We start from the raw sequence: 27,529 nt of genomic DNA on the forward strand, positions 1-27,529 counted from the left end.
AAAATTAAAGCAAGAATTTTTGAAGATACAAAGTATCAGGAAGGCTATTCCATGTTTTTTTTTTTTTTTTGCGGTACGCGGGCCTCTCACTGTTGTGGCCTCTCCCGTTGCTGAGCACAGGCTCCGGACGCACAGACTCAGCGGCCATGGCTCACGGGCCCAGCCGCTCCGCGGCATGTGGGATCTTCCCAGACCGGAGCATGAACCCGTGTCCCTTGCATCGGCAGGCGGACTCTCAACCACTGCGCCACCAGGGAAGCCCTATTCCATGGTTTTATGATTTCCACAAGGCGAGAAAAAGTTAAGAAGAGTTCGTTTTGAATACATGTTTTTACAACTGGTATAGAAAAATTACCTCATCAATTTATGTATCCTAAGCTCTGGAAACACTCCTCAGTAGTTTGCTTCCAAGAAGCAAAAAAATTCTGCCATGATAGAAGGTAGATACTGCCATTACTCCTTAGTGAATTGGTGTGTGTGGATTTCTGGAATTTTAATTTTATTCATATATTTAAAAATTCACCAAATTTTTATTTTAAAATTTAATGTATTTAGAAACATTCTTTAATCTAGTTTCAATTTTAGAACAATGTTAGGAATGAAAAGTCAGTCTTGTATGTGGACAGCATTTTATATCTATAGTGGCTATCTATATCTGCATCATATCTATCTCTACGTCTATATCTATGTATCTGTACCCATACAGGGTGTCTCAGAAATTATATCTAAAGGTATTTCTTTTTCTCTTTTGCTTTATTTGGAAAATATTGAAAAATGAGCAAAAAGTAAAAGAAAAACAAAATTTCTTATTTGAAAGTAGGGTAGGATATTATATTTAAAATAAAGAAAGTCCCTCAACCATTCAGTTCTACCCTATGCTGTTAACATTTGGGCACTTCTTCTCCTGACTTCTAAAGGTGCTCTTGTTAACACAGTGTAGTCATGTGCTGCCTGCTATCTTTTATGATAGCAACTTTAAAGGTTCCTTTTCAAAATTACTGTATCTTTGTTCTGCTTTGAGCTATATATGTATTTATTTATTTTCAGATCATTTATTTTTTACAAAAGCAAACAAAGCACATTGTTTTTAAAAAGAGTAAAAAAGTGTAGGCATTATGTAGTAGAAAGCAAAATTTTCCTTTGTCACTGTTCTTCAGGGTAACTCATTAATATTTTGGCATATAATCTTCTAAATAACTGTGAACTGTGAATTGTAACCTTTTTCCCTTTTGTTTTTGTTTTTTAAAAACAGGGTCACACTTTCCACACTCTGTCACTTATATTATTCATTCACTAATGCTTTATTTCATGTCTACTCTTCCCTGTCACCACATGTGAGTCCATCCCAGGCTTTTTACTGACTACATAATATTTCACAGAATAGATCTACTGTAATTTAATAAGCTGTTGTCCATTAGGGTGTCTCCATTATTTTGCTATTACAAATAATATTGCAACAAGCATGTTTGTATCTTGTACACAAGCATGTATTTCTGTAGTGTGATACCTACATATGGATTTGCTTGGTTGGAGGGATTGCATATGTAAAGTTTTGCTGTAATTTAAAGGATAAACTTTTCTTCAAGACTTTCAACAATTTTTAACTGTAAACAATAAAGTTCTGATTTGAGAATAAACATGGTTTTAAAGGAAAGACGGATTCCTGTTTAAAAGGAAAGATGGATTCCTTTCCTGAGGGCTCAGTGAGACAGTACATTTCAGGGAGGGTTATTTGTTTCTCTCCTCATGTTTTAACCTGGATTTTCTGTGATATGTCGAACCTCTGAGAGAAAGTATTACTTGGTCTTCCTGCTGCTTTACAAAAGAAATCTATGTTCTTATTGGTGGCATCTCCCTGATAATGCTATTATTTCATTGCATGTTGGTATTCCTTGTGATGAACAATGATGTTTTTGGTTGAATTCTAATCTGTACAGTATGGTATAGTACAGAACAAAAACTGTTCTATGGGGTAATTTATCTTAAAAGAAATACATGAAGGTGACTTGATCAATAAAAATAGTAGCCCCAGATTGTCATTTTACTTACACATTTAAGTTCTGTTCTTATAACCTTGAAAACAGTTGTAAATATGTCTTGTTTGAATAAAGGAAAGCTTATAGATGAACGTCAAATACATTTTCTTTTTCCCAGAGGATCATCTAATTGAGGCTATAAACCTTATTTTTAGGTTATAAGAGTGGGTTTGTAAAGTTATATGTTCATAGCTTTTCATGATACCACATACAATTAGGTGTTTGCTACTTTTTTAAGGTACTATCTCCATCTAACTTAAGTTTATTCACCTACATCTTTGAGTCCATTTCACTCCAGCTATTTTTACAGATGTATCAAATTGCTATTTGAGAACTATATTACAGATTTCAAATTCATGTTTAAAAGACAAATTGGCTCACTATCTTTATGGCTGTGGAATTTGTTTTAAACACTGAGAATCTTAATAGTCAACCCATGTAGGGCTATATAGGCATATATTGGAAGAAGGGTTTTGTATTTAATATATAACTTTATTTATTTATTTTTTGAATTTTATTTTATTTATTTTCTTATACAGCAGGTTCTTATTAATCATCCATTTAATACACATCAGTGTATATATGTCAATCCCAATTGCCCAATTCAGCACACCACCATCCCCACCCCGCCGCGGCTTTCCCCCCTTGGTGTCCACACGGTTCTTCTCTACATCTGTGTCTCAATTTCTGCCCTGCAAACTGGTTCATCTGTACAACTTTAAATAATTTATTTTGGCATTCAGAAAATGACTTTATTTTTCTTTAAGACTTCATAATCTTTCTAGTCTGATCTGCAAATGTCTATCTGCTAATCTTTTTGTCTATAAGATATGCTTCTGAGGAGGTGATACTCATTTATTTCAAAGATTATTTTGTTTTTTTTCTCCTTTTTACAGGAAACAGGCATCGTTATGGGTCCAAGGAGACATTTTCCGATCCAAACTGAAAAATAGACCATCCAGTGAAGGAAGTATTAATAAAATTCTTTCTAGCTTGGATGATATATCTATTGGTGGAAACTTATCTAAAATACAAAACGTGGAGAGATTTGGAGAGGTGAGTTTTTTCCAGGAAGATTTTCGTGTCTCCTTAAGACTAACGTTCTGCATTTCTTTGTTTCCCAATTGAACACATATAACATAGCCACATCTCTTCTCTGAATGCTGCAGTACTAAATTTTTAGGCATGGAGTCAACACCTATAAAGCAATAATAAAAGCAAAGAAAGCAATTATCCTTAAAAGGAAAAAAAGCTGTTATTTAAGGAGTACAATTATAAAGGAGTCTACTCTGGTTTGGAAAATACTTACAAAAAAGAAATAGAAAAGCAAACTTTCTCTTTGAAAATGGAAATAGATATCAACAAGAAAAATCTTAATGGGACAGTTGGATATTACATACCACAAGTGGTACATTGAAGCCTCAAATTCATGATTTCTAAAGTAAGTCCAGAGTTGAAAACATAATCAGGGGCAACTTTTTTTTTTTAAATTAAGACTCCATTATAAACAAACCACTTTAAACAATTGATATACATCGTCTGATTTAATCTCCATAACTACCTGGTGAGTTAGGCAATATTATCTCTATTTTATAATAAGGAAATTGAATATTAGAGAAGTTCTAATCTCAGTTTCAGAAACATGATTCAGTCCAGGTCTACCTGATTTCAAATCTGTATTTTTTTCTAGTACACCTGCTACCTCAATAAAAATGGTAGTGATTCACTAAGAATTAAGATCATGGGCATTTTTGGAGCTAGAAGCGACCTTGAAAGAATTTGTTCTAGTTTCCTCTCTTGTGTGGATCAGAAACCCGGGTCACACAAAATTTTTTATTTGCTCAAGGTTACAGAGTTTTCAAGTAGTGGGGCCACCTTAAGAGCTGGTAGTCTAACTCCTAGTTTAGCTCTTTCTACCACAATATGCCTGAGGTGAAGCTAAGCACCTAGCTTATATTTATATTTTTATGTCACTAAAGGGGCAAAAAAGCTATTCAAATATTTAAGCAGCAAGTGTAGATTTACATTCAATTAGGCAGTGACCCATTAGACATGGACAAGGACCTTGAACAAGCTTAGCTCTCAAGGATGGAAAGAATGCATCATAGCTCTGTTAGGTCAACAATTGGCATCCCAAACAGATTTTTTTTCACCAGGAAAGATTACAAGAGTGCCTGGAGATAGGGAGTGTTTTCTTCAAGAGGAAGGATGGGGACTGCTGGAGGAACTGAGTTTTCAACCCTGTGGTATGTTCTCCAGGACAGCCACTGATGAAGTGGCTAAGTTTACTGGTTTGAGTCATCTGTCCTGACCAAGTGTAAATCTTATTAGCCAAGGTCGTGTTGATGTTCAGAGCCTTTGTAGACCTTTTCTTGTCTCTGTGTTATGGTTTGGCCTTTTCAAAGCAAACAAAAAGGATCTGGACTGACATTTTAATGAGATAATGTAGCTAAACAAGAACACTTTGTTGCTCTGGTCAGCATTTCCTCCCCAGGTTTGAGTTCAAGTAAATAAGGCTTTTGAGTTATGACCTCTGAAGAGGCACATGTGAAACCCATCCATCTATCTGAGAAATATATTTATCTTGCAGGAACATAATGCTTCTTATATAATAATGTGTATTAAATTAACATCTGGTAGTTAGAACATTTCATTCTTATACTTTTTTAGATCCCAATTTGTTGAACTTGAGACTAATTAACATTTATTTATCACTGGAAGGGTGATGAATGCAATATGATTGAAATTTAAAATAAGTCAGTTTTAAATATGAGCATATATTCAGATGTTGGCTGTTTTACTTCCTTCCTATTTCCCACCCCCAAATTAATTACTTAGCTCTCATTCAGAAGTGCTATTATTTTTGAAATTAGAAGACAGAAATGAAAGAGTTCAGAAATACTAGAGAATGATGGTGTGCTTAAGATTGTAGACAGTGACATACCTATGGGTTTTGGACGACTTTATAGTTAGGTGTTGCTTTGTGCAAGTACCTCTTCTGATTCTGAGCTTTTTTATTGCTATGCTTATCTGGTGCTGTCTCCATGAATATGGGGAGTTAGTTTACTCAAGTGAGTGTAACAGAGTTAGTGATTTCTTTATCATTCTTGTGAATTCCAATTGGGAAAATACGTCAAGAATGCTGCAAGGGTTTTAATGTTTCAAGTTCTATACCAATGTTCAGGATAGAAGCCCATGGAAATTCTGGATTTATTTAGTTTATATACAGAGAAAGTGCAAAAAGCCAGTGTTCTTCTAGAGGTTGTTTTTTTTAAAAGTCAAATTAAAAGCAAAGATAGCAAATTATTTTTGGATTTCTATGCCTACAGGAATTTTCCTGTGATTGGTTATTAGGAAGCTTGGGAAGCTCCGTAGTTACCTGATTTGGGGAGCTTGAATGTATAGTTTTTCAGTGCTTATGGGGTGGGTAAAAGGAAAATAATCAAAAGTATGAACCAGAATGATTCAGGCCATAGTAATGGAGTAGGTTGTGGCTTTAATGAATTCTCTTTGCCTGATTAGAGTTATGAGAAATCTTTTAAAAATAGAGGCTTTTCCTTTATTGAACCTGGTCTTCAGTGCTGGGCTAAGAACTATGAAATGTACACAGCCCATCCTGTGAGTCTGGAGTGGGCTCCCTGCTTCATGCCCCTGCCTTGCACTGTCCTTTTCCTCCATGATCCTTACCTCACCTTCCTTGCTGGGCAATACGCTTTGTAAGGATGGAGGCTTCTATCTGCCCTCATCATAAGTCTATTCCTAGCCCACAGGGCCTTTGTAAATATTACCTGAATGAATGAAGACTGACAGTTTCACAGAAAACAAACAAGAATACAGACATGAAACTGGTAATAATCCAAGCTATCCAAGGGTAGCATATGCTCAAATATAAAATAGTACCAGCAATAAGTGCTCATTTTGACACTGAGTGGGCTTAGGATCCATTCTGTATTGGGGTTATTAAAAAATGGCTTTAAATGGAATCTAATGCACTTTATTTAAAGTGCCAGATGTATAAGGAGTTAAATGAGGAGCTTACAGGGCAACAACAACCACCTAAATAGCACCTACTATGTGCCCGGCACTGTCCTAAGCACTTTATTACATGGATTAATTTTAGGCCCTAGAAGAGCTATAGGAAATAGGCACCTTTACTAGGTCCATTCCACAGATGACATAGCTGAGGTAGAGGAAGTTAAGCTGCCTGCCCAAGATCACAAAGTACAGAGTGGAGTTGTCATTTGAACTTAGGCACTCTGGCTCCAGAGTTGGCCTCTGACCCTGAGGCCTCTCACTGTACTATGCTGCCTCTCCACTGGGTCCTCTCTGTGGCTCTAGTACATTGCATACAGTCATTTTGGACATAACCTTAGCCAACGTGTCCTAATAAATTTCTCCTGGAATTGCAATTGTTTTTATCCTTTTCCTACTCTAGGGTGATAGTTCAGTATTAGCACATCAGTCAGTATGTACTCTTGAGTTAGAGATATTAATTAGATACAAGTGCTGCTGATGTTTAGCCATGTTCACATTAATTGACAATCAGGTAAATAAGAGTGTGGTGTTTTAATTACATCATTGAGTTACCATGATTTATAAAATCCTTTGCCCATGAGCAGGGTACATCTTAAAAAAAAAATCTATGAAGTACAAATTAAATCTCTAAGGCCCTACTTTTAAGCACCTTTCTTTCCACTCTTAGGCCCCCTAAGGCATTCCAGGTCCAATCTGAAAGCCACTGGGATCCACCAGAGGCTATCAGTAAGGGGAGTGACAGTACACAGATTCACCCTTTGAGGAGCTCACCCTGGCTGTGCTGTGGAAGGGGTGCTGGTGTCTGTGTGTGGCCCCGGGTGGAAGGCCAAGGAGTTGGTTATGAAGCAGTGGTCCGGGTGACAGAGGTCTGAACCAGTGAAAGGGAAAAGGAAGAGGAGACGAATTTGGGGAGCTCTGATAAATCCAAACATTTTATTGATCAGAAACAACTTATGAAGATGACCTCTTTGCCTTTTTCCAACTTTTACATCTCATAGGTTTAACATCTGAGAGATGAAAAGAATTTTAGAGATGACCCAGTCATTTTTCCTTGCCAAATCATTTAAATCTGCTAAAAATTCCATTTTTGTCTTTTTCTTTCAGTCCTTAGACTTCTATTTTTACTTGTTTCTATTTCAAACTCTCCTTTTATGTAATTTTTCTATTATAACTCTTCCATCTTTATTCCATAGTGTGCTATATTTCATCTTTTCTTAATGGCATACACAATGGCCTCCCTAGTAGTTTTCTCTGTTACCATTTTATTAATGGTAACATTAATAAATTATTAATGTGTTGGTCAGTAATTTATCCAACTGAAATCTATGGGCACAATTTAATTTATTTGATTTTGGTTTTCATCTTGTCTGCATATAGAGAACAACTAGTGGAATAAAATACATATTCATATTTTATGCTATTTGTTCTTTAGCTAGACTGTCACCTATAAATAACAATATCTGTAAAACTGCTCCTTCTTTATGTGTTTTAGTTGGCTCTTATTTTCCTATCTTTATGTAGGGCAGGCTTGTATCCAAAAGAAAACGCACTGATGCTCAGACCCTCCAGAGGGCAACAGGGGGTCTGAGAACAGACCCCTGTCCTTGGGGGAGCCAAGATATCAGGGTCTTCCCTGAACTAGGCTTCTTCACCATTGCCAGCAATCGTGTGGCTTTGTTTCAGGGGATCTGCTGCTTCCAGAGTAGCTGAGAGCAAGAGGGGGGCTGCACTGGGACTCTGGGGAAAGGGGCTGGAGCCCAAGAGCACACGGAGGCCTAGGTTAGATTCTCGGCATTTATCGTTGTGACTTTGTTCATTGTTAGTCATCATGAGGAATGAATTTGATATAAGGAATGTGGTATAACAGTACCTGATGAGAAACATCTTCAAACTGCCCTCGGTCCACCAGTTCTTGGGATTGATTTATGCCTCATGACAAATGGAACTCTATTTTCTAATATACTTTTCCCCACACAGGCGCTTGTGACCTAGTATATGTTATAAGTGCCCTAATAAATACAGGGGTTGGTTACATTCCTGTCTGCATGTCTTATTCAGGATTCCAGGAGACCAAAGTCCTCTTCTCTATAGTTTTTTTTTCTTTTTTTGAAAAATACTTTTTAGGGCCTCCCTGGTGGCGCAGTGGTTGAGAGTCCGCCTGCCGATGCAGGGGATACGGGTTCGTGCCCCGGTCTGGGAGGATCCCATATGCCGCGGAGCGGCTGGGCCCGTGAGCCATGGCCGCTGAGCCTGCGCGTCCGGAGCCTGTGCTCCGCAACGGGAGAGGCCACAACAGTGAGAGGCCCGCGTACAGCAAAAAAAAAAATAAAATAAAATAAAAAATAAAAAAATAAAAATACTTTTTATTGAAGTATAGTTGATTTACAATGTTGTGTTAATTTCTGCTGTACAGCAAAGTGATTCAGTTATATATATATATATATATATATATTCTTTTTTTAATATTCTTTTCTATTATGGTTTATCATAGGATATTGAATATATACAGTGCTATACAGTAGGACCTCATTGTTTATCCATTCTATATATAAAAGCTTGCATCTGCTAACCCCAACTTCCCATTCCATCCCTCCCCCAACCCCCTCCCACTTGGCAACCACCAGTCTGTTCTCTATGTCTGTGAGTGTGTTTCTGTTTCACAGATAGGTTCATTTGTGTCACATTTTAGATTCCACACATAAGTGATATCATATGGTATTTGTCTTTCTCTTTCTGACTTACTTCATTTAGTGTGATAATCTCTAGTTGCATCCATGTTGCTGCAAATGGCATTATTTTGTTCTTTTTTATGACTGAGTAGTATTCCATGTATATATGTACCACATTTTCTTTATTCATTCATCTGTTGATGGACATCTAGGTTGTTTCCATGTCTTGGCTATTGTGAATAGTGCTACTATGAACATAGGGGTGCATGTATCTTTTTGAATTATAGTTTTGTTGATATATGCCCAGGAGTGGGATCGCTGGATCATATGGTAATTCTATTTTTAGTTTTCTGAGGAACCTCCATACTGTTTTCCACAGTGGCTGCACCAACTTACATTCTCACCAACAGTGTAGGAGGGTTCCCTGTTCCACATCCTCTCTAGCATTTGTTATTTGTAGACTTTTTAATGATGGTCATTCTGACCATTCTGACCAGTGTGAGGTGGAACCTCATTGTAGTTTTGATTTGCATTTCTCTAATAATTAGTGATGTTGAGCACCTTTTCCTGTGCCTATTGGCCATCTGTATTTCTTCTTTGGAGAAATGTGTATTTGGGTCTTCTGTCCATTTTTCGATTGGGTTGTTTTTTTTGTTGTTGAGTTGTATGAGCTGTGTATTTTGGAAATTAAGCCCATGTTGGTTGCATCATTTGCAAATGTTTTCTCCCATTCTGTAGGTTGACTTTTCTTTTTATGGTTTCCTTTGCTGTGCAAAAGCTTGTAAGTTTGATTAGGTCCCACTTGTTTATTTTTGTTTTTATTTCTGTTGCCTCGGGAGACTGATCTAAGAAAACATTGGTATGATTTCTGTCAGAGAATGTTTTGCCTATGATCTCTTCTAGGAGTTTTATGGTGTCCTGTCTTATGTTTAAGTCTTTAAGCCATTTTGAGTTTATTTTTGTGTGTGGTGAGAGGGTGTGTTCATTGATTTACACACGGCTATCCAACTTTTCCAGTACCACTTGCTGAAGAGACTGTCTCTTTCCCATTGTATATTCTTGCCTCCTTTGTCAAAGATTAATTGACCGTAGGTGTGTGGGGCTTTTTGTTTCTTAATTTTGTAATTTAAATGTGTTTTGAATAACATTGTATATAACTATTTTTGTCAAGAGTTTGAAGGCTGTTAATCATTTACTAAGAATTTTATAACTCATATAGTTTATATTCTTAGTCCTAAAAATGGCTAAAACTTCTTACAATAGCTACAGAAATAAAATAAGGGGAGATAGGTTGACGCAAAACAACCCATGATTTATATTTTACCAGATTTTTTTCAGACCTATACTGTGTGTCCAGATCTTTTCCCCTCCCTCCTCCTTCCCCAGGTCCTGAGTTCCAGGCAGTTTCTCCTACCTTAATCCAATCTGTCATCTCTCACCAGACCACTGCTGTGCCCCCGGCCCCCAGTCTTGATCTCTCTGAGTTATTCTCCTCACATTAATCAACTGGGAGGAAATAGTTACAACACATTCAAATGAAAGTTTTTTTTAATTTTAATGTAAAGAACTCTTAAGAAATCAATGTGCGGCTTCCCTGGTGGCTCAGTGGTTAAGAATCCATCTGCCAATGCAGGGGACACGGGTTCGAGCCCTGGTCCGGGAAGATCCCACATGCCGTGGAGCAAGTAAGCCCGTGTGCCACAGCTACTGAGCCTGTGCTCTAGAGCCCGCGAGCCACAACTACTGAGCCTGCGTGCCACAACTACTGAGCCCACACGCCTAGAGCCTGTGCTCCACAAGAGAAGCTACCGCAATGAGAAGACCGCACACCACAACGGAGAGTAGCCCCTGCTTGCCTCAACTAGAGAAAGCCCGTGCAGGGCAACGAAGACCCAATGCACCCAAAAATAAATAAAGAAAATAAATAAATTTATAAAAAAAAATCAATGTGAAAACTCCATGTACACAAATAAAACAAAATGGGGGCCCTTATGGTTGGTAAATATTAAAAAAATGTGCTACTTCTCTAGGAATGAAAGAAACACAGATGCTATTTATGCCTATCAACTTATATGAGATTAAAGAAATGTATGCAGTATTAGTAAGGGTTTGGGGATTAATAAGCTCTTAAACATCGCTAGTTGGAGTTTAAAATGGTGTAGCCTTTCTGGAGGGCGGTTTGATAACATGTAGCAGGAGACTTTAATCTAGCAATTCCAGTTCTACGCATTTATCTTAAGGCAATAATAATAGGACAGCGTTCAGAAACCATGTGTTTATAGAAGGATGTTTGTTGGAACTGTTTATAGTGATGAAAGGCAGCAAACAGCCTGACTTAGGGCAAAATATATAAAATTTGATACATCTCGACAATGGAATTTTATGGAGCCATAAAACATGATAATGCAGAAGGTTTTAAAAATTTACCCTGAAACACTTCTGTAGTATATTTAAGTGAAAAAGTAGGTTACAAAGCAGCATGTATAATTCAACCTCCTTTTGAGAGGAAGAAATGTGTCGGTGGGGTATGTATAGCACAGGGGAAAGTCTGGAAGACTATATGACAGAATGCTAATGTGTTTTATTTTTGATGGTAAGTATGTAGGTGGCTTTAATTTTTTTAATCTCTTTTCTGTAGTTTGTTGGTACCTATGACAAACAAGTATTATATGGTAAAATATATATATTTTTTCTTTGGAAAAGACATGGTTTCCTTCTCCAGAGGTTGAGAGCTGGGACTTAATATATAATGTTTTCTTTTTCTTTGAGAGCCAGTGTACCTAAGTAAACTCCTTAAGGAGCTTAAGAAAAAATATATTAATTCTGGGTAGTTAGGTACATGGCTGGCTGTTACATCATTTTGTTGTTTTCTACATGTTTGAAATGTATTATAATTTAAAAAATTTTCACCTTTAAGGTTTACAATAAAGTGGGAGAAATAAACACATGTAAAATAACTATAATATAAATATACTGTTACTTTCTTTAGCTGTATATTTTAAAATTAATTTTTATTTTAGAAAATAATATATGACCACAGTTTTAGAAATATCAGAAATATTGAATTCTGATAAAAAATCAGTTCCCCATCCCACCTTTCTGTATCCCCAGACCCATTCTCAAACGGGAGAAACTTGTAAGCAAATTATACTAATATTTTCACTGCCAAATGTCTAAATATCTTGCTATAATGCTACTTTTAAAAGCTTATCAATTTCGGACATTTTTCTATTGTCTGCTGATTATGGTAGATAGGATTAGTTCTCCTACCTTGCTATCGCCTCTACTTCCCCTGGCTTCCCAATATAGCTATATTATAATTTTTGATTAAACCCAAATAATGTATACATTATTACTATGTGAATATTGCTCACTGTTGAGCTTAGTAGCCCACTATGACTGATTTCTTTGTTGAAGCTCCTTTTTTTCCCCTAGAGTTATTTGCTCTTTTTATTTGTATAATTTTCTATATATCTGGGAAAAGAGAATGCTACTCTCCCCCCTTCCCCAAATTGTGCCAAGCAATTTAAAAATTTTTCAAAATCTCAACACAGCAAAAAAATCTTACCAAGTCCGTTGTTTTCCTGAAGACACTTCTGCCTTCCAACCTGGACTAATTGTTCTACAGCCCAAATATAGAGTTCTGACCCAAGGCCTTCTCTTCACACTTCTCAGTTGGATCCCTAATTTTCCCGGATCTCATGTTGTCTTCTTTCCTTCTCCTGAAGCATATCCTATAATAGTTTTCGCAGAAAGATTGTCAGGGAGGTAAATTTTTGTACTTTTGTTCTACTTTTACACTTGACAGATAGGTTGAATATTGCAATTTCAAGTTGAGAATTACTTTTCCTTAGAATTTTGAAGGCATTTTAGAGCTGGGAACACAAAGATCCTCCTAGTTGAATAGACAAACATGCTTTCCTGGCTTTCTCACTAAGGCACTCATTAGACAGTGAAACTGATTGTGGTGTGGATCCAGTCAGACCTTCAAGAAGCTCTCCTTGCCAATCTTATGAAGGCTTATATACTTCTTGATACCCCCTCATATTTTGGAGCCTCTTGGCTATGTGCTTGTCCTTCTATCAGGCACAAGTAACTGCTACCAACCCAGTATGTTGGGTGCTAGATGAAGCTAAGCTCAACTTCTCAGGTGTACTATCTTGCTTGCAAGCCTAGCCTTCAGGACTGCCTGATTTCTGTTCCTGCAGGCTTCCTTGGGTGGTAGTAGATTTCCCCCCACTGGGATTGTATGGACAAAGATGAATGATATAATTGATTCCTCGGGACTTTATAGGTGGACATCTCTTAATGACTCTAAGAGAACCCCCTGCCTTTGAGGTTCCATGATCCTGTGACTGTTAAATTGGTGTTCTTTGCCAGCATGGCCCTTCCTGTGATCTTGGTTTGGCTTGCTTCACTTGTACTCATTCTTTAAGACTCAGCTAAGGGATTGTCTCCTCTGGGAAGCTTTCATCTTCATTTCTTTTTCTTTTCTATTAGCTGTGTATTTTGTATGTCTTTTTTTTTTTTAAATCAGAGCTGTAGTAGTGAGGTGTGGTCTTTTTGCCCAGGACATGCCTACTGAGCCCCAGATGAATCCATGGACCCCAAAATAGATGGCAAGGAACAAAAAAGTGTTTTGATTCAGGAATGGTTGTCAAAAATGACTAAAATGTCACTGAGGGAAGTGCGTTTTTGTACATTCTTCATCAAATAAGACTTCTAGCTTTAAAGAAGAGAGGAGACTTTTTTTTTTTTTTTTTTTTTTTTTGCGGTATGTGGGCCTCTCACCGCTGTGGCCTCTCCCGTTGCGGAGCACGGGCTCCGGACGCACAGGCTCAGCGGCCATGACTCAGGCTCGGTGGCCATGGCTCAGGCTCAGTGGCGAAGCCGCTCCGCGGCATGTGGGATCTTCCCAGACCGGGGCGCGAACCTGTGTCCTCTGCATCGGCAGGCAGACGCTCAACCACTGCGCCACCAGGGAAGCCCGAGAGGAGACTCTTATGGCTAGAAATGATCTTAGCAAATTCAAACCTTTTGATTTTTTTCAGGTGAGGAAAAATACAAAATACAATCTTTATGGTGGAATGTTAGTGTGCTGTGGCATATATTTTAGAAAGAACATTGTATATGAGGACAAGAAATCTGATTTTAAAATCATAGCTCTGTCATGAAGAGTTTAGGGGAGCTTGGGCAATAGTCTTATCTTCCACAAGAACCTCCTTTTTTCATCTTTAAATTAAGGGTAATGGTGCCCTCCCCACCACCGCTCCCTGGGTTGTGAGAATTAAATGTGAGCTGATATGCAAAAAAAAACCTGGTGTGGTTCTTATATATATTTTTCCAACTACAAGACTTGTTTTATCAGGAAACACACTTTCCCAGTCTAGTAAGCTTGGAAAAATCTTGAGTGCTTTTAATAGTGTTAAATGATGTTAATAAGTTACTGTATAGATATCCTAAATTGTTTTATCTTTCACTTATGTAAACAAGTTATGGAATTTTCAGTGATGGGTGCTGGTAGCTTCTGGAAAAATATTTGTACTGTACCTATTGAGCCAACCTATGTCTAAGCTATATTCAAAAGCATGATTTTGTCTGCAAGAAAGTCTCCATGGTTGTGGTCCATTGTAACAGAGCTCCTTTTAATAAATTCTACCACATCCATACCCATGCTTCTTTGTTTTGGAATTTGATCCGTATATTTAATTGGTGATTAGTCCAGTGTTCTTTAGTATATATGTGGCCAATGCTGAATTCATAGTGTGTTAAAGCTATTTAAGATAATCTGTATAAAACATATCCATATACCGAGATAATCCATAAACTGTTAAGAAATCTATATAAAGTAGAATTATTCATAATGACCTTTCTGTGGAACATGAATTTTTTTCCAGAATAATTTAGAAGAGGATGAAGATGTGGAAATGAAAAATAATATAACCCAGGGAGACAAACTACGTGCCTTAAAAAGTCAGAGACAGCCACGCTCCTCACCATCTTGTGCATTTAGGTAGATCTATTTGAAACTTTTAAATTTATATTGTGCCTCCATTTGTGGATAGAATATTTAATCTTCTCTTTTGAATAGCATTCTACAAGTACTATGTTTACCTCTCATTTTTTGGTTTATTACTATTTTGTGTCATTTTTTTATTATTTTATCACTGCGGGGAGTAGCTAAATTTTAGAAGCTTATTGAAAGCAGCTGCTGCATCTTAATCTCTGGAATTCCACTTTAAACTGCTAAGCAGTTGGTTGTCTCTGGCACTCTTCAAAATTCCACTTGGAATGGACTCTTCTCCTGTGAATGGCTTTCCTGTCCTATGGTGAATTCTCGCAGATGTGCCAAGCATTTGTATTTAAACTAGAGTGTGCAGATAAGTATAGTATGCCAAGCTTTTGTTATATCCTAACTCCTTAGCCTTACTTTCTATTTTTGAGAATTGAATAAACAATTCTTGCCTGTAAAGTTATAAACCATCTTGGTTTGGAGGTCTGAAATTACTCATCAGAATCAATTGATGGGACTTAACTTCTGACCACAACCTTTGAAATCTTCCGGTAATTCAGATTAAGTGAAAAAAAAAAGACTTCAGAATCAATGTAGGTACAAAAATCTGTAAATATCAAGATTCTTTATTGTAATGTAAGGAATGGCAAGTCCACAAATGAATATAACCAGAAGTGGCTACTTTCCTCTGATTTTTAAGTGAGAGAAATGCATAGCAAGAGAGATGTTTTGCTAGTATGATAAATGTCAAACAGACTCCTCACAGGGAATTTAGTTTCATGTATTATCTGGGAGGATTATAACACTTAAGTCAGGTTGGGTCTGGTCATACCATTATCTGTGCTTTGGGTACTGGTTTCCTGCCCTGAAAAAATGAAGGTTCATATAGCTCAAAGTTGAGGTGATTGTTTTCTATAGTAAAATGGAAAGGCGGGATAGCAAGTTTGGTACTTAGTAATAATCACCAACTACCACTAGGAAATTAAGGAAAAGTACCATTTACTGAGCAGCTGCTATGGGCCAGGAATCTTGTTAGGTGCCTAGTTTGGACATGAGGATTAACTGAGTTAACACAAAAGGTGTGCACCATTACCCACATTTGTGTTGGTTGCTTGAGGTCAGAGAGGTTAAATCACTCCCTAGCTGTTATTCAAACCCAGCACTGTTCAAAGTTCATGCTCTTTTCACTATATATATTGTCTAAGTCAGTGGAAGTTTCTTCAAGATCAGTTTACCAATCTTTTTTATTCACCATTTTTTGTTTGAAACTCTAAGAAATTGCATTATATTGATTAAAATTAACTTCAAACAGATTTATATTTGATTTTTAAGAAATCATAAGGGGGAGGAAAGGGTAAGTTGGGGTGTAACTTGGCAAATAAAAAGGTGAAAGAAGCAAGAGAATCTTCACTACACAAACTTTAGAAGGCTCGTTCCAACATGGTGTTTTTCTTTTTCTTTTTATCCTCAGAAATTTTCTCATTTTTTGGAATTTAGTTTTTCTTAACAGCATCATGGCACCATGATCAAACATTTTTAACCTGAGTAGATGCAATACCACCTTCTGCTGAAAAAGCATTTTGCTGTAAATGAAATTGAAGAGGAAACAAAATGACTAAAATAGATTTCCTGCTGGTTCTAGGATTTATTTTATAAAGTGAATAAATATTAATATCCATTTGCAAGGTTTTTCCCTCTTGCCCATTTAATAATTTTGCTGGTCTGACTCCAGATGATGTGACTTTTGGTCTTGGCTTAAATGTGTGACCCTGGTGTTGTGTGAACATTTGTCTTTGGTTTCTGTAGGTTGGAGGATATGAAAGGGCATCCAAGAGCAGTGTCCCAGCCTTCCAGGTACTGTCAACCAGGTTGAATTTCCAGTAGCTTATAAACAAATGCTACCCTTTAGATACATTTCCCAACCCTTAAGCCCATAGAAATAAACTGCCCACAGCTCTTCACTTTTAAAATTCCTTCCCTTCTGTTCTAGATTGTTACAATATGCTTTATATTTAATGCTCACCATGAAAAAAAGTTATTTTCCTGAGGTGTCTACAGGGCCGTATGGCTGTGGGAATGATGCCAGTGTACTCGGTGTGCCCAGTGCATGGTGGGATCTCCAATAAACTACAGTGGCTCTGCAACATGCCTTTCAAGCCAGTGATAGATTTTGCCTTGAATTTTAAAAATTTCTGTTACTCTTCTTTCCTCCTATTTTTGCATGTATTTGTTCCCTTCCTTTGTTTTCTAGTTTTATTTCCTTCCTTATTCTCCATTTGAGGAGGAAACATTAGTGTTTTTCTCTGGAAAAATGTTCCCCGAACACTCCCTGGTGGTCTAAGTGGTACCAGGATCCAGGGTAGGTCTTGGTGAGGGCCATAGAAATGTTTGCCCAAAGCTGTCATCAACAGATGGGGAAAAGAAGCTGATTCACTCCTCAGCTTTGTTCTTATTCAGCTCTAGGTTTTAAGGTTGTTTAGTGAGGGCAGCTTTGAGATGGCCCAGACTTCTCCAGAAGCTTGAGCTGCTTCCTTGTACAACTTTTCCTGTTCTTGATTTAGAGGCAAACCATGTTGTAAGCTGCTGTTTGGAGGGAAGATGATGAAGAAAAGAGTCTACAAGTAAATCAGCTTTTCTATAGCAGATAGGAAAACAGGGTCCAGCTACATTAAAAGATTTGTCCAGGACAAAACACATTTGGTATTAAAACCATGACTGGGCCCTGGTAGTCACTGGTAGATTTGAGTCACTTTTCCCTTTTTGTTCACTCAGCAAATATTTCCTGAACACCTACTCTGAGTCTGGCACTGTGCTAGTCTGGGAATTGAAATGAGAGACAGTTCTTTGCTCGTAATGGAGCTAATTTCGAGGGAAGTAGACGATATTAGACAATGAAATGTGGTACAAGAGCTGTGATTTACTATGAGAATATATGATGAAACTGGATGCTTAACCCGCCTGGGAATTCAGTGAAGGCTTGCTGTAAGAGGTAGCAGCTGATTGGACCATTAAAGGATAAGCAATGGGAGTGAGTCAGATGGAGGTGGAAGAAAAAGGTGTGTGTAGAGGTGAGGTAAGGACAGGAGAAGATGCCTTGGCAGGAAAAATAGCGCATGCAGACTGGACAGAGGTGTGGATGCCGTCCATCCGGGGATCTCAGGGCATTTTCTGTAGCTGGAGAAGAGGTGTCTGGTGGGAAAATGTGGAGAATTGGCAAATGCCAGATTTTGGAGGGTTTTAGAAGCCAAGCCAAGAAGTTTAGGCTTTCTGGGCACTGAAGAAAGATTAGATGGTTTAAACAGTGAAGCGACATGATTAGATATTTTAGATTTTGTTGGAGGCTATTCAGAATGTGAGTTTTAAGGAACCAGATTAAAAGGTGCTGCTAGGCGTCAAGGATAAGAAATAATGACGGCCTCTCCTAGGGCAGTTGCAGAGTGGAAAGGTGAGGATAGATTTGAAATATAGAGAGGTAGAATCTAAGGATTTGGAAGGAATGAATGCCAGTGTCAAGGAAGGGAAGTGACCAAGGATGGCAGGATGGTGGTTACCCCCAGGACTTTGGATCCTGGATTTGAATCCCAGCTTTGCCTCTCGCTCGCTGAGTGACTTTGGACGAGGAGCTTTTCCTTTGTGCCTCCATTTGCTCACTTGCAAAGTGGTCTTCTCTACCTCGTGGGGTTGCTGTGAGGAGGAGCTGAGTTAATGTCCGTCAGGTTCTTAGATGAGCGCTCAGCACAGAGTGAGGGCTGCGTCCGTGTTGGCTACTGTTATTAGGACCTGCCATGATCTCTTTAACATTTGTTAGTTTATCATGTCTTAGTCAATTGCTGAATGTTAAGATAACACAGCTTTTTGTGACGCTTTGCCCATTTTTCTCCACAAAGATTGAGTTCTTCCCCACAAGGATCTGCATCTGCTTTGAAGACCTCAAAAGTGGCTTTGTCTCCTTTGGTGATGGCCAAGAGGATAAACAGAGGCTCTTTGTCCTCAGGCACCAGTGTAAGAAGGTAATTTTTCTCTCCTCCTGAGGCACTGGCAGGAGGTAAAGGAAGGCAGCAGCAGACAATGAGTTTGGCTGAAGTTTGTGAGAGGAGGGGACCGGGGGAAGGGGAGAAACCACAAAAAGCACTGAGACCCTCTAGGCTTCTGTTCCTGTCTTGAATTGTGGGGACATGGCCATGGAGGGAATGCTGTACGGCATCCCTTTCCAGAGCTCGCCTAACATGATCCAGGGAACAGACTCAGTGGCGCAGACTAATAATGTATGACATGGTCATTTCTCCCCTGATGTGTATGGGCCGAACTAAAATGGGTAGGGATGTTTGATGTAGTCATATGATTGAATATATAGAAGTTAAATCTTGTACTTAGGTCTGCTTTGTACTCTCCCCTTATATAGTCCTTTTCATTTACTTCCTGCCACAGGGCAAGTAGAAACCCGCACATATTCTATTTCAGGATCTCTGGTCAAACTGTTTTAGCCAGCTTCTTGAGTCTTAACTACTTTTGAGAGAGGAACTTACCATGTATAACTAAAGGCCACATATTATAATATCACCAAGAGCAATTCTGTCACCATTTGCGTTGATCAGAACTGTCTTCATCCCATTCCCCTAATGTCGTAATCATGTGTTTTAGAAACGTGAACCCTGCGTGAGTATACATGGCTGTCTGTGTTCCCCCCCGCCCCATCTGTGTTTTTCGTTCAGCTTTTCCATGAACTCCCGGCTAGCCAGTTCTCTAGGGAACTTGAACGCTGCAGCAGATGATCCAGAGAACAAAAAGACTGCCTCACCCTCCAAGGTGGGTTTCGTAGGCAACCCGTTCACCAGCCTCTTGAATGGCAGCTCCCAGCCGCCTGCCAGAAATTACCCTGAGCTCAACAACAACCAGTACAGCAGAAGCAACAGCAGCAGTGGGAGTGCCCTGAACAGTCAGCCGGGCCCTCACAGCGCCAAGACCGAGGATCACGCCACCACCCTGCGGCCCTCCTACACCGGCCTTTCTTCTTCCTCAGCGAGATTCCTGAGCCGATCAATCCCCGTAAGTTCGCAGACACCACCTCTTGGCCCTCAGAACCCTGAACACAACTTTTGTGCCTTGCCTTCCCAGCTGAGGCCACCACCAAAGAAATTTAATTGCGCCAAGGAAGCCTTCTGATCGATGCCTTTCCTCTGTGCTGTGAAACTGTCTCTGCACGTACATTCTGCTGGCTCCTCTTCAAGTAAATGCCAAGTGTAGACCCAGTTTTCTTCCTTCCTTCTTTTTCTTCTCCTTTTCCCCCTCCTTTTTAAGTGATTTCTCTAGGAAGGGAAACAGCTTTCATGCCCTTCATCATGGACACTGTCGTCTTCAGTTACTTTTCACTGAAGTTTCGAATCACTCAGCAAAGTCAGGGGTCGAGTCATACGACAGACAGCATCTGCTTTGGTTGTAGTGGTATCCTGGCTTTTTCTACATGATTTGTCAGTGGATGAATTTGGAGTATTTAAATGTGGAAGGTGCTGAATGAACAGTGTCTTCTCAGAACTAACCATCAAGCCCTTGGCTAGGTCACCTGCAGGGAACTGACCCAGAATTAATTAAATGGCAAATGGAGGGTGCTTATATGGCAGGTTTATGGGTAGGTACTTGAGATGTAGGGGAGGGGAAGGCAGGGTAACAGGAAGACGTTTAAAATTAGCTGTCACTCTTCTAGAGACAAGATGGAAGATCTCCAAACACATTTTACCCATGAGCTCTTCATTTTGGTTACCAAGCCCCCTTTGTGACCAGTAATCCCTATTAGGGTAAAATCTTGTTGGTTCACCACCCCTTACCGTGAATCACTTTAATCACATATTTTGATTGCCTCAAAGGGAATTGAGATCTATGGGAATGTGAGTTTTGATTTGAGAGAACAAGGACAAGATAGGAAGGAGAAATAGAAATAGATGCCACAGATCAAGGCAACGTCAGTCACTGTTAAAATGCGACATTGACTCCACTCAGGCACAAGCAAGCCCCAGGTGTTCTGGGAAGGCTGTGGTCTGGCACCCCTTCATGTCCACTGTTCTTCAAACACTTCCTCAGCCATTATCCTGGGAGAAGTGGGTCTCTGCAGGGGAGAGGAGGGGAGGAGAAGTGCGGGTGGCAGTGTGCCTCTCACCGCCTCTCAGCAAATCCATACCCCACGGTAAAAGCTAATGGGACCCACTTTCCCTAGAAGGAAGTTTAGAAACCACTTTGTGAATGTGAAGATGCAGCGTGTGTGTGTTTGTGTGTGTGTGTGTGTGTGTGTGTGTGTGTGTGTGTGTGTGTTGGTTGGACTCATTACTACTCCCATCCCTACCTCAGGCCTCTTTCAAAGTTTTTTTTTCCACTCTATCCACACACAGTCCTTCTGGCACATATGATTTCCCCCAATCTGATTTTATTCCCAGTGATGTTTTTCAACATTATTTTAGATTCCTGTAGAGATTATAGCCTAGGCCCACTCTATCCCTTAATTTGACTCTAATCCCACTAAGTTATGGGTACATATGTATCAGCAAAACTTAAATCCTAGTAACTGGGATTAGATGGAAAATGAAGTGTATTTATTATACATTTTTATAACTAGTTTTACAAGTCATTATACTTCACAGCAGGAATTGAGTTCAGTCAATATTTTCATATACTGATTGTGGGTCAGCCTCTTTTTTAGACCAGAGCACAGATCTCTCCATTTTCAGAAAAAGTGTTATATAGATAGATAGATAATTATATGAATACCTGTAGATTTCATGGCTAAAGGTTTTGTCTAATCCACATTTATAGCTCAATACCAGAAGGACTGGTAGCTTGATAAGAATGACATTCTACTTGTTCTGGATCTCAGTTTTCCTCTTTGCTAGTGGCAGCATGGGAGCTTCCTTTAGATGATTGTTAGTCCGCTAGCCACCATGTTTATATAACTTAATTTTGGTTTCCTTCCATATTTTCCCTCTCCTGGCCTGAATACAGTGATTTTCCAATAATTAAATTTAAAGTAATAGTCTGTGTGGACAGCTGCTGCTTCTTCCCCTTCTCCTTCTTAAATTTGTCATCTTATTGTAAAGAAAAGCATTTATAAATAGAATTGCCATCAAGACAACATTTTCCTCCCTCTCACCCTCCCAGGAAGTAAGAATAGCCAGGTGTCTTGTAGCCGTTTTTCCCTCCTTCATCTTTGCCTAGACCACGTCTGTGAGAGGGAGGGTTCCAAGGCCTACCTCTGCTGGCTCGCTGGCAGAAAGTCTAAATTAAGATGGAAATTCCCATTTTATGCGGAATAAAGTAGGAGGTTGGGAGTTTTTTCCTTTATCAGTTCAGTAAAGCTTTTCTAATTGTTACAGGTTTCTTGTCTAAATAAGATGGTCCTTTTTCCCAATGCTTCTGAAGATGTGAGACATATGATCCTTGAAGAACTAGGAATAAATCACTCAACAAAAATGTTTTTAAATCCTTAGGTAGGAAATGAAGTCTAGATGGCAGTATCCTCCTCACACCTTTAAGAAAGACCCAGAAACTCCTAGGGGACGGGGGTTGCTGGGTGTTTAGAGGGCGTCTAATATCTTAAAAGCTGCAATTATCATCTCTCTTGAAAGCTGCAATTGCTTCTCACTTTGTGCAGCAGTTCAGCCCCCAGAAAAATGTGGAAATGATTTCCTTGTTCTGTCATTAAATGCTTTAACACAGATAACAAGAACAAATGTTAAGGGATCCTTATGGTTGTGACAGAATTCTGAGAAGCAGATTTTATTTTATTTGGACTGTTCTGTTAGTCTTGAGGTTTCTACTGACCAGTGCAATGCACCAGGTTTCATTTTGACTGACCCACCTACTGTAAAAAATCAGTTTTCCCTCCCTGACATTCAGAGGCGTTTTCAAATCTTAAGAGATGAGGGACGTGTGATTACGGCGTGGGTGGGGTGGAAGTATTTTATTAAATTGAAATTACTTGCGGTATCTGTCTTGAATATTTGCTCTGTGTTATTTTTAAGAGACTTACCACTGAATTGCTATTCATCTACATTGTCCTTACCTGACCCTGGAAGTCTGGGTTAGGTCCCAATGCTTCCCCCATAAGCTCTTCTACACCCTGCCTTGGTCTTAATTGCAATACTCAGATTCTCGCTCTGCATGTTAATCGTCTGTTCACTAATCTGTATCCTCCGCTAGACTGTAAGCTCTGTGGCGGCAGGGCCAGTGTCTGTTTTTCACGGTTGTATGCTCTGTGCCTTGCATGTAGTAGGCATTCATTAAGCATTTCTTGAATGGTATATTATGGATGGTTGGATATTTAAATGAATGAATGTGGTAAGAATTATTGCTTCCATTTTAAAGGTAAATAACTTGAGGGTTTGAGAGTTTAAATATTTTGCCTTAGATTGTACCACAAATATGTAGCAGAGCCATAATTTGTACCTGGGTCAGTTTGACTCCAAAAAAGCATATTCTTTTGATTACATCATGTCATAGATATGCTGTGATGTGTGTTTAAAATAGAGGGATATCTAAAGGATATGCCTTTTTTTTCAAGAAGGGTTAGGGAAAGCTGTGAAGAAGGCATAACATTTTAGTTGGGCTTTGGAGGATGAATAGGAGCCTTCTAGAAATCTAGTGATGAAAATAGGAAGACGAGGAATGGTCATTTCAGACAATGGGAGCTACAAGAACAGAGGTACAGCCTTAGTACTATAGTTAAGTTCTTAGTTTCTAAAGACGAGTAGACCTGGGTTCAAATCCTGTCTCTACCATTTCCTTGTGGTGAGTACTTTGGCAAGTTATTTAACCTCTCTGAGCCTCAGTAAATGGGAATAATAATTATCAGGAGCATATTTAGGTTTTGTGCACCTGAAACTTATACAGTTTGGTGGGATCTGTTTAAGATAAAGAGTACAAACTATTTTTGTAAATTTTATACAAACATATGACTGTGTGCTTTGAAAGGGGTTTGTGTGACTGTGAGGCCTTAAAGCTTATGTGGTAATGATAATAATCTTTGTAATAGGGTGGTTGTGATGATTAATTAAGATAAATCATATGAAATAGTTTACACAGTGCCTATAGATAATGCTCAATAATTTTAGCTATTATTGTTTTAAGAGCAGTGAGTGTTCCAGTGTAGCTAAAGCCAGGGATGGTTACCTAAAGATAAGGCTGGAAAATTAAGCTGAAGCCAAACTGGGAGGTGCAGTGTGAGCTACTGGAATCTTGTCAGCAGGAGTGACTTGATCAGATCTGATATGATGAAGATAATCCTGGCATTCATGGGGATGGGAGCTCTTGCTAGAAACCCTGAAGGCAGGAGACCAGTTTGAGCCCTGTCTGCTGTCTCCCAACCCTACCTCAGCAGTTTTCTTTCAGTAAATTCTATGCTTTTCAACAATTATGCTGTGTTTCAATGCACATACGTAGTAGTATAGATACTATTAAATAATCATATATGACCAATAGCTCTAACATACTTTTACTATGAAATTTTAAATGATATATTTATTTTTATAAATGGAAACTTAGCTATTGAAAAAAAATTATGGTCCTTAGAAAACATATTTTTTACAACATTTGACATGAGGAGTTGTAAAATAATGTGCTTTGTTATAAAAATACATATATATAGTCAGGTTGGCTGCAAAGAATTTTTTGTGACTTCTGTGTCAGAAGTTAATCTTTGCTTTATGGGAACAGCCTTTTATAACAAGCTTTTATTGTACTGACCTGTAGGGAATATAAGCATAAATAAGATAAGCAGTCCTATAATAAGGTTCTTCTGAAAGCTTCTTCGGGTATCACCTATTAAAATCTTTTTTGTGACTTTTAAAATTATTAAGTAGTAGCTTATACTAAGCTTTGTTATTCACTCATATATTGATCTTCAAACATTTTCAAGAATATTCTCTTAGTGATGTTGCAGGTTATGTCAGTGATGCCATTCATTGTCTCTTGGAATTTTCCCATTCTTCTCTATTCTGCTTCTTTCTCATCTTCTTTGTTGTGTTAGCCTTGTTGATAATCTTCTTAACTCAGTCTTAATTCATACATTAAACTGGGGTCACAAACTCTTTCTGTAAAGGACCAGAGAGTAAATTTTTGGCTCTGTGTCCCAACTCTTTTATATATGTGTATGGAGGGTGTGGCTGTGTTCCAATGAAGCTTTATTTACAGAAACAGGTGGTGAGCTGGATTTGTCCCCTGGGTTGTAGTTTGCCATCCCCGCTTGAGAGCATAGCCAGGTAATAGATAATGATCTCATCATCATTTGAAAGTGACCAGTGATCCCCTAATGCTAGAACATTGATCCTGAATTCCTTTGCTGAGCTTTCAGGCTCTCTGTCCTTTGTTCTCCTTATTGTATCTTTGTACCAGCTTTACCCTGCTTGACCCTGAGTGTGGTTTCCTTCCCTACGCTCTGGCCTTTGGGAAGCTCTTTCTTGGAAGACCCCTTCCTTCTTCACTAATTTCTCATTATGAGAAGACATATTATCTTCCATATACTCTCTGAAGCTCTGAAACTCTTCTCAAGAAATCGAATCCACCAAATGTTTTACTTTTTAACCTCTGTTTCTATTCATGATGACTATTTACTACTTTATCAATATGTAATGTTGCTTTGCATACACAAGCATCTGTATTTGTTTACATATTGTCTATACATGCAAAGACTTTATACATGCAATTTTTATTTGCAAGTCTCCAAATTTTAAACTTTCTCTGTGTAGACATTTTATAAAATTCTTTTCTATTTTATGGTTTCTAATGCAGTTCTAAACACAGAAAAGTATTAAAAATACTCATTTGGTTTAAAGTTGAAAGGAAGATTGAAATGAAATACTGTGTACTACTTTAACGTTCTTCTTATGCCACTGCTGAAGTTGCCTTAAATGCATTTCCCTGTCCCAGTGGTCGTTACCATTTTTATACTCAGCTGGTTAGTCTGCTCTTTGATTGTGAAGATTCTGTGGATGAGTTTCCATCTCAGATTTGACTAGTGTCAGAACAACCTGGGTAACCTATGAATAGGTTAAGTTCTGTGTTCTAGCATTAGGGGGAAAATATATATTTTAAGGTATTATTTGTTCTTAAAGTAGGACTTGGAATAAGATCAAATTATTAGATCCAGCTTCCTGAAATAACCAGTTTGATGAAAATCTGAGCAATTGGTGTGTGCATTAAAGCATGCTTCATTTTTACTTTTGAGTAATGTTAGTGTGACAGTGATGAACTACTTATTGATTGTTTGAACGTCCATTCCCAATAAAATGCGCCTACTTTCCAATGGTATGTAATAGCTTTTCCTGATTTAACTTGATGTCTTTTCACTCTGCCTGATCTTCATTTAAAAAACTATCGTCTTATCCTGATAAAGGATTAAATATTATTTAATATATAGGGTGAGTACTAGCTTTCTAACGTTGCTGTATGTTCAAATTACTGTGGGTTTTCCATCTCTCCTCTTTGTTGTGGCATTGCCTTAAATTTGATGCAATTTTTCAGCTAAAGGATACTAATACTGTCAAGAACATGAGTTCGGTCTCAGTATTGAACTATATCTTTGTCATTCTTTCAGAATTGGTATTCTTCTGTTCCCTTCGCAGGGGGACTTGGGAATGTTACTTGACAAAGCATCGAATTGTTCTGAGGTCGGCACGGTTCAGGTGATGCCTAAATTTACATATAAGTTATTTAGGTACACACGGTATTTGCAGATGTGCTGAAGGTTGTTCAAGTTTCTAATGTTAAATAGTGGTTTACATTAATTTGCTGTATAAATCCTGACAGCTGTTTTTGACTCTCCATTTGAAAGGATTCTTTAAAACACAGAACTTGCTTTAATCTCAAATACATTGGAGTTATTAATTGCCTTGGTTGTTCAACTTAATTTGATACCTTTTTTCTTATATAATGTCAACAATATGCTAAATCAATAGAAAAGGATCTTATTTTAATCTTCCTCTTGTTCTTTATTTATTTTTGGCCAGCAGTAAAAGAGAGTAAGTGCTTTTTGTATATGTATAGAGGCTTATCCAATTAAAAAATTATCCAATATTTATATGAGTGTCTACCATAAGCTCAGTATTGTTTTAGTGGAGGAAGGTAAGACAAAGATGTGTAAGCCATTGTCTTCCACTAGATTGAAAGCTCCATGAGGGCATCTTCTGGCTTAGTTAATCTTCAGCCATCATTTTTCTGGTCCTTCAATCTGTCTTTGTACTGCTGCCAGAGTATGCTTAAAATCCTAGTTTCTTAATGCTATCCTTTGCTCCCAAAGCTTCTCAGTTGAAGAGTAAAACTAATTATTATCAGACTTTTCTCTTTTTCCTTGAAGTTCTACAGTTTCACCATAATATATCTAGATATTGATTCATTATAATTTGTCCTTTTTTGGCCTCAGTGTGCTTTCAGTCAAAGGGCTGATGACTTTTTCAATTATGGAAAATTGTCAACCATTATCTTTCTGGATAGTGCTTTTTTGCCTTTCCTCCTACTCTCTTCTTTTGCAATACCCCTAGACTTATGTTAGAGCATTTCAATCTGTCCTCAGTATTCTTGCCTTCTATTTTATGTTTTGAAATTCCTATTGCTCTGGCTGTGTTCCTTTAAAAAATTTTTTTTAATTTATTTATTTTTGATTGCATTGGGTCTTTGTTGCTGTGCGTGGGCTTTCTCTAGGTGAAGAGAGTGGAGGCTACTCTTCATTGCGGTGCACAGGCTTCTCATTGCGGTGGCTTCTCCTATTGCCGAGCATGGGCTCTAGGCGTGCAGGCTTC

General features: G+C 38.3%; 1 protein-coding gene across 3 annotated transcripts in view; it reads left to right on the forward strand.

Annotated features, from left to right (window-relative positions):
- Window positions 1–27,529, forward strand: part of CDC14A (cell division cycle 14A) — a 179,762-nt gene that overhangs the window by 141,486 nt on the left and 10,747 nt on the right. For 2 of the 3 annotated variants that reach the window (XM_060085670.1, XM_060085672.1), the window contains 5 exons: window positions 2,933–3,092; window positions 14,638–14,753; window positions 16,560–16,607; window positions 18,641–18,763; window positions 19,466–19,916. In XM_060085670.1, coding sequence (XP_059941653.1) covers window positions 2,933–3,092; window positions 14,638–14,753; window positions 16,560–16,607; window positions 18,641–18,763; window positions 19,466–19,916 — 898 coding nt within the window. Of the gene's footprint in view, window positions 1–2,932; window positions 3,093–14,637; window positions 14,754–16,559; window positions 16,608–18,640; window positions 18,764–19,465; window positions 19,917–27,529 lie in introns of those variants that run through there. The other variant, XM_060085671.1, reaches the window with a different exon arrangement.

Source organism: Mesoplodon densirostris, chromosome 2 (assembly GCF_025265405.1).
Source record: "Mesoplodon densirostris isolate mMesDen1 chromosome 2, mMesDen1 primary haplotype, whole genome shotgun sequence".
NCBI lineage: Eukaryota > Metazoa > Chordata > Mammalia > Artiodactyla > Ziphiidae > Mesoplodon > Mesoplodon densirostris.